The following is an 8,049-nucleotide window of genomic DNA, read 5'->3' as shown; positions in this document are numbered from 1 at the left end:
CCAGCAGGAAAATAAAATGGTGCCTGAATCTTTGTTCCCTTTCAATCCACCAATCCACGAACTCTTAGCTCCCTGTAGCTACCGCGTGGGTCTGTCCACGGCAAATCAACCAACTACCACTCCCTGCTTGTTTCCAACAAATTACCCTGCTCTGACTCCAGGAGACAGGCTTTGACCACAACCAGGAGGGGCCCTTCAGATAAATCTAACCTTAAATACCCAGGTGGACACATGTCAAAAAAATTACCTTTTTATTTCCAAAAAAGGACGAAAAAGCAAAACGGCCCGCTTCCAACCACTGGAATACGGCCACCCTTAAATAAAACCAACATTAAAACCTGGGTTGCTTCTAGCAAATTACGACAACTTAGCAAAATGGCGGAAATAACCTCACACACACGCGTGTCACAAAATCGAACACCAAATTCGTGGATCTCGCTCGATAGTCAGCGTGAAAAAGAACTGCCCAGATGACAAATTGGCCTTTTATAGACTTGCACAATTCTAGAATCTCAGCGAACAAACTTTTCAAGTTGGTGATGCACCATTTTCCTTGAACTCTATTGACACTATTGACATAGACTGGCCGGCACAACAAGAATGACAACCAACTGTCACGACCATGGAAGTATACAGATGTTAAAGACGATTCAGTCGATGTTAACTCTGAATTACGGACAAACAAGTTACGGGCAAGGTTAAAACTTACCGTAACAAATGGAAATTACGTCTATTTACAAACCCGTTTTGTGGAAGGTTGCCTTGTCCGAGAACAAAACCGTGTCAAAAAAGTTCAAGTTGAGCCTTATTTTAGCCTGGGCCCGGTTACAAAATTCCATGCGTTTTTGGAAATCTTCCTCAAGAAGTTCCTGATGAAACATGATGTGATACGCGTGGAAATGGTTTTCCTTTAAAATACGTTGCACAGAGCTTTTACTAACGTTCTGCGCATCAGCCACTTTCTCCTGACTTACAGAGGGGTTTTCCACGACTTGCAACATTACATCCAGTTTCTTTTCTTCTGTTCGAACCGCCCTATCTCGAACTGGTTTGGGGTAATGCACTTTCCCGGTTTGTGAAAACCGTTCCAATAGATTCTGAAAGCTCCGCTTATCTGGATGGCGTCGTTCTGGATAACGTTCTGCGTAAATCCCACTCGCAAAAAAACAGTTTTTTTGGGACACAATATGAAAAGCACTCCCAATAAGAAAATCATATCCACAAGCTCTTATCTGTTATAATTCATTATAAAAGACGCCTAAACCACTTAAGTAAGATATGAAATGTCATATAACAATTATTTTTTATTTGTCAAAAAAAGCTTCATGTCACTTTAACCGAACCTGTAATTAAATTGATATATCAGAGCCATCTTATTTTTTTTTAATTCAACTGCTTTTGAAACAAGCACGGGTTTAAACGGGTAAAACGGGTTTTTGGCAAATATCTTTAAAACGGTTATGAATATCGGTAAGGATATAATCAGAAAAAAGTTTTGTTTTTTAATTCAGCATCCAATGACATCAAAATTGTATACAGGGCGTTCTATTTACAATAAGAATGAAAAGCTCTTTAAAGTTCCAAAGATTTGACAGTAAATTTTGGAGACCCTGTATAATTTAGATCGTCCAAATTTGGTCAGTATGATTGTTAAGCCTTGGTTAATGCATTTCTGGTTTAAATCAAATAACCACCTACCAGTTTTATTCTTAGAAACTTGTATATCCAGTGATGTATAACCAATTTTTTTACATTTTATTTTTTTGCGCCCATTTTTGTCAATCGATTTTAATAACATTATAGGATTATGTAGAAAAACAAAGAAGACACCTAAACATGTAGAAAAATAGGGGGGTTGCAATTAAGGAAAATATGTCATCATGACGTCACATTTTTGTGGGACACCCTGTATAACCAAAACTATTTTCCATAAAAGATAATGTGTACAAAATTTGAAAGTCCTAAAATAAATAATAACTCAGCTGCAAACGACGGGAGCTGAGAAGAATCACCCTGTATATGCTTAGTATTCGAATTCATAATGTTCAATTTTCAAAGTCCTTACGGCATGCAAGGACAAGTGATTGGTACCAAAATTATTGTTCTTGAAGCTATTGCAACTTTTTTGCATTTTTATGAAACGGAAGAAGATTTAACGTAAGCCATTGTAACTGTTGCATGTACAATTTTATGGGTCCCTTATGTTAAAATGGCTATTTCATAAAATCAGAAGATTTAAGAGCAGCTTAATTGCTCTTCAAACCATTGCAACTTTCTTGCACAATTTTCATGAGACCCTGATGTTACAATGGCTAATATGTAAAATAGTTTTGCAAAATGGAGGAAAAATGACGGACAAAAAAATTCTTAAAGCCGTTATAACCATTATATGTACAATTTTTATGGGTTCCTTATGTTAAAATGCCTGACAAATATCATATTGCAGAACAACGAATTATCCTTCAAGCCATTGCAACTTTTTGCACAGTTTATTGGGACCCTCAAATTAAAATTACTGATTTGCCAAATAATAATATTGTAAAATAAACTTGCATTGCAGATTGACCATTGTTGCACTAGTTTTAATTACCCACATGGCCATTGTAACTAGTATTATTATGGGTTGTGGTTAATCCAAGTTAAATTGCTGGAATCACTAATTTAGAATTAAGATTTAAATAAACATCTTCAAATTCATTATACGTAATATGCTTTGAAACATTTTGTTGTCTTCGCTACGCGGCTCTAGGATGGATTCCGAGTTTATCGGTTAACTCTTAAGCCGGGTACAGACTTGAACCTCGTCGCGTATCGAACGCCATGCCGAACCGAACCGCGAGCAGTCTGGACGTCGGAAAAAACGTCACCGCGAACCTGATAAGTGTTGCGGAACGCGGCGCGCCGCGTTGCGGAGCTTGTCGGTATTTCGACGAAACATCAAAAGAGTGGTTGCGGTACGGCGTATGCAAGTCTGGACGTGCACTGTGCAGTTTTGATATTTGGTCAGTGCTCAGTCAACATTCAGTTGTACATGCGACATGGAGTGGTCCGAGGAAAATATTCTGTTTTTAATTGAGTTGTACAGAAAACATGAATTATTATGGAATTCAAAACATCTATTATATTACAACAAAATAAAAAAAACATGATGCGTGGACAAATATAGCTGAAGAATTAGATACAACTGTGGATGAATGTAAGAGAAAAATCACAAACGTGCTTTCATCTCTGCGGCGGGAGAGAGCAAAAATTTAAAAAAGTACTGGAACTGGAAAAGGTGGGTTTATTTAATTGTTTTTATAACAGTAATGAATACATTCTTTTACTTATTTCTAGGAACTGATGAAATTTATGAAAGTAGCTGGTTTGCTTATAAAAGTTTGACGTTTCTTCACGATAAGAATAAACCACGAACAACTTTAAGTACGGTAAGTCAAAATATGTTTTTTTTTTTAATTTCTTACAGCCATATGTATAAGTATAGCAGGAATTTGACGTTTTTTTTCGAATTTTTACGCGTATTTATCTTGCCATTCAAGGCGATTTTCAGTTTGAAAATATTGTGATAATTCTTCGCGAATTTCCTGTGCACTTTTACACGATTTTCGTGGAACATTCCTAAGAGGAAGAAATGAAGTCGTTTCTTCATCGCTGGCGGTCCTTCTCCAGCTGCCTTCACTAATGTGGCCATCTACTTCCGTATCAAATGTCCCGGGAGGTGTATACATGTTTATAGAATTACAACTTCTTAAAAAATTGTGTAAATGAACTACAGTCATTACTATTAGCTCGGCCTTTTCTGGTTCCAGTAGTAGGGGCTTCCGAAGAACTCGAAAAACGGCTGAAGAAATGCCAAATACATTTTCCACAACTCGGCGTGCTCGACACAAACGATAATTGTATACTCTTTTCAAGGATCCTTTAGAATGCACCCCCGGAAAAGGTTTTATGAGGTTTTCAAACAAAGCAAAAGCTTCATCACCGATAAAAAAATAAGGAACGTCTGTGCCTTCCATTTAAAGGTTCAGCTTGAGGAAAACACAATGAATTTTGTTCTAATTTCTTGTAAAGTTGGCTCTGTTTAAAAACACCACCATCTGAAATTCTTCCTTGACATCCAGCGTTTGCGTACAAGAAGTTATAATTGGCATCTACCACAGCAAACAGGACAATACTAAAAGTACTTTTATAATTGAAATATTCGCTGCCGCTATTGATAGGAGATTGAAGAACAACATGTTTGCCATCCAAAGCTCCCAGGCAATGCGGAAAGTTCCACATTTTCTCGAACTGCTCAGCAATGGTTAACCATCCGTTTTGTGTTGTAGGCACCTAAAAAATAAGTTTCAAAATAAGTAAGGTTTGAAAGTAGTGGTTAAATGATTGATTACTGCGAAAACTATAACTATTTTTTTTATAAAAGGAAAAAAGTTTAGTAAGCAGCTTATAACTAGAAAGAAAAAATGTATATGGAGTTTTTCCTCAAAAATGTAATGCAGAAATGATCAAAGATAGTCGATAGTGGTTCACATTTTTGCGGAAAAACCCATAAGATGAAAATCTTATTAATATCTATGCGTTTCAATTTCAAGCTTGAGGCTTTTTGTTAATCACAACTATTATTGCTAATTGCAGATTCCCGATGATGGCTTGGAATCTGAAAATCCAGCAGCTCTACCTACTGACGATCCGCCTCCATCTCTTGACGATCCACCTAGCAACAATACTCAGGAACAGTCAACTCTTCGTAATATTTCGGGCACAATTCCGAAAAGAACGAAAAAGTGCAATGCCCAAGAACAAAGATTAGAGAAGGCTTTCAACATTCTTGAAGCCTCTGCTTCAAAAAGCAAAGAAGAAACCGAGTGCGAAATTTTTGGAAAATTTATAGGAAAGAAGCTTGAGTATTCATCTACGACCAGAATCAGTGTACAGCAAGCAATTATGAACATTATGTTTAGTGCAGATAGAGGGCATTATGAACCACGCTATGAACAACAACGTCACCCTATTCAATCCAACAAGACTTCGTCGTATCCAACATCCTTGAACCGTTCATCCCAATACTCTGTACCATCATGTTCTTACACACCCAATTTCGAGCAATTTCAGCCAAATACAATTACTTCGCCTACATTATCATACGGGTACGATTCCACATCTACTTCACAACCACCTGATTATTCGCAAAATGTATACTCTCCCGGCACCACAACAGCAACAAGTAATTTTACCGTCCCCATACATCAAGAAATTCTCTCACCATCAGCAAGGACTGCCTCATCAGAAGAATCCAACTTCGGATCTCACTTACAAGATCTAGTACAAGCGGCCCTATCTCCCTGATCTATTTTGTTGCATTAATTACACTGATATGTTCATTAATAAAATGGCAAATTATTAAAGAACCTTAAATATATTATCACAATCTGTTAAACTTACTCACCTGAACATTTTCTCTTAATACCTCCAGTAACGCTGCACACACTTCTGGAATTATCTCACTAATAGATTGCTTAGAAATTCTGAATAAATATTGCAAGCTAGTATAAGAGTCTCCTGTTGCTAGAAACCGCAGTGTTAGAGCCAATCTGTCTTGCACTGATATAGCTTTTCGAAATCTTGTATCCTGCTTTTTTATTTTGGGGCCAATCATATTGAGTAGATATTCAAAATCTGTAGGCGACATTCTAGTAAAATTTTTATAGTGCCCACTAATGTGTTGCATCTTTAAATCAGACAATAAAGCTCGACCTCCAGTTATAGCTCTATTTCTGTAAATATCAGTTTGCCACCATCGTCGTGGTTTGCGCTTACGGCTCTTTTTATCCAATTCGAAATGAATAAATATATATGCTGCAGCTGCAACTTCCATGATCGATCTTTTTCACAAAACTAAATCAGATGACCGGGCAGAAAATTGGAACGCTCTTCAGTTCTCGAAGTTCAGTGCGGCGTTCGCTTCGCGGTGGCGTTCATGAAGTTTGCGACGAGGTTCGCGGCGTGGTTCAGTTGCGGAATGTGGTTCAAGTCTGTACCCACCTTTAGACACAGCTTCGTGTTATTATCGTATTAGTCGTGTTGTGTCAATCAGTTTTTGTCTTTTTGTGTCAGTCCGTTTGTTTATGTTGATTTTGAATTTGATCACAAATTTAGCTCTTCAGGAAAACTGTATTTCAGCATAAGAACATGAAAGGATTGTATTGCAGAGCCAAACCTAAAAGATCAATCGAAAAAGATCGTGCGAACAGTACAACGGTGCGAACGTATATTAAATTGCTCCGTGTTATTCAAAATATTTGAAGCGTTTATTAAGTTAATAAAGTCTAATTTAAGTTTTAAAGTAAAGTGAAGTGATCAATATCTCTAAATGAGCGATAGTAGTGGTGAGGACACTTTCTTTGCAAGAAACAAAACTTAAATTGTTCAAATCCAGGAATATAGCCGACGATAAGACAGACGGCAGCTCGACCACCGATACCAGCAATAGAAAAAAAGGAAAAATTTCCAGAACTGTAAATAAACAAACCGATGTAGGTAAACAAAGCGATGTAAATAAACAAGACATGGCGGAACAAAACAATTTGCAAGAAAAAAAAAGCAGTGAAGATGATTTTTTGAAACTTTTCAATAGTAGAGCGCCTGTTATGAGAACTCCTCCAAGAAGCGAGTGCTTCACCGAGAATGACAACAATCCAAAGAGACCAAGATCGGAATCTACCCCTCCAGAATCAACACGAACAAAAATAGCCAAACATATTCTATTGGATGGAACTGAAGACAAATTTAACTATATTATTAACAACGAACACAAGGCTAATAACCATATGTCAAATGATATAACAAAAAATGAACATGGAAACTCTAATGGTACTACACGATCATTCTTTGATGATATCCTGAAAAACCTACAAGTAATCCACAAGGTGACCGAGAAAAGAGTTATAGAACAAAGCGACGTCTCTGAAATAAGAAAAGCCTCGTTTGACCTTCACCTGATTGTAACTACTTTGGCATTCACTGTAGGTAAACTGGAAGCAGAAGTAACTCTAGGTCTTCAAAACAGAACATCGACAAATAACTTCCAAATAACAAACGCCCCCAGAGCTAGTACCCAGAATATCTCAGAATACGACGAGTTTCCAAAATTACCTGTACAAGAAACAAGGAAGAAGACATACAGCTCAGTCGTAACTACTAAAGATAATACGGTTGAAAAAGATAAAGTGTGGATTACACCACCCACAGGAAAAAAAATCGAAACTATGATAAAGCCTAAAAATCCTAAACACACAATTGACATTTTAAAAACGGTGAAACCTCTATTAAACAATCACGGAACAAAGGAAACATTCAAAAACGTTAGACATTTACAGAATGGAGGAGTGGTCGTTCAGTGTGAGTCTGATGAACAGCAACAGAGACTGCAGACGGTATTGTCGAAACAACAGGAAGTGGAGTACAAAGCGCTTTATAGTACCAATCCAATGTTTATGTTGACAGGTATAGAGAAAGGATATGAACCAAAAGAACTAATTCACGAACTAATTGAAGATAATCCCCAAATAAAGGATACTTTCGGCTCAGAAGTTGAGAAAAAGATTACTTTTGTAGCTAAAAAACCGTGCAGAAATCAATACAAAGACAACTGGATTTTACAAGCTGAACCTGCAATATTTAAATGGATAATCAAAAATGAAAACCTAACTTTTGATCTCACCAGGGCATACGTTCAAGAACACACCAACTTAGCAATATGCTTTAAATGTTGTAATTTTGGCCATGTTTCTAAATACTGCAAAAGCGATTTTTGTTGTCACAAATGCGGGGGAAAACATGAACCAAGTCAGTGCCCACCTGAAACAAAGTTAGATTGTCCAAATTGTAAAAAACTTAGGCTACCTGAACGAATGCATTCAGCCAGAGACAAAAAATGTCCTGCATTCATAAGAAAACTCGAAAAACAACGGGAACACACAAACTTCGGGGCAACAGCACAACAGGATTTTTTATGAAAGGAGCAACGGGGCAACCTGCTAAGAAGAACAA

The 8,049-nt window shown here is 37.1% G+C and overlaps 2 protein-coding genes across 2 annotated transcripts; one reads left to right on the top strand and one right to left on the bottom strand.

Moving 5' to 3' along the window:
• The first annotated feature begins 1,837 nt into the window (after positions 1–1,837).
• LOC145738151 (uncharacterized) lies at positions 1,838–5,422 on the top strand. The gene is made up of 2 exons (XM_081993015.1): positions 1,838–3,428; positions 4,636–5,422. Exons 1-2 carry the CDS (start codon positions 3,309–3,311, stop codon positions 5,344–5,346), a joined length of 831 nt encoding a protein of 276 aa, XP_081849141.1. The 5' UTR covers positions 1,838–3,308; the 3' UTR covers positions 5,347–5,422.
• LOC145738388 (uncharacterized) lies at positions 3,513–4,550 on the bottom strand. Its single transcript, XM_081993208.1, is given in 3 exon segments — positions 3,513–4,005; positions 4,007–4,332; positions 4,539–4,550. Coding segments are annotated over 3 exon segments (831 nt in total).
• Positions 5,423–8,049: the final 2,627 nt, after the last annotated feature.

Source organism: Ips typographus, linkage group LG15 (assembly GCF_016097725.1).
Source record: "Ips typographus isolate SLU linkage group LG15, UJ_Ityp_2.0, whole genome shotgun sequence".
In the NCBI taxonomy this organism is placed as follows: Eukaryota; Metazoa; Arthropoda; class Insecta; order Coleoptera; family Curculionidae; genus Ips; species Ips typographus.
This window is presented reverse-complemented; position numbering and strand designations above follow the sequence as displayed.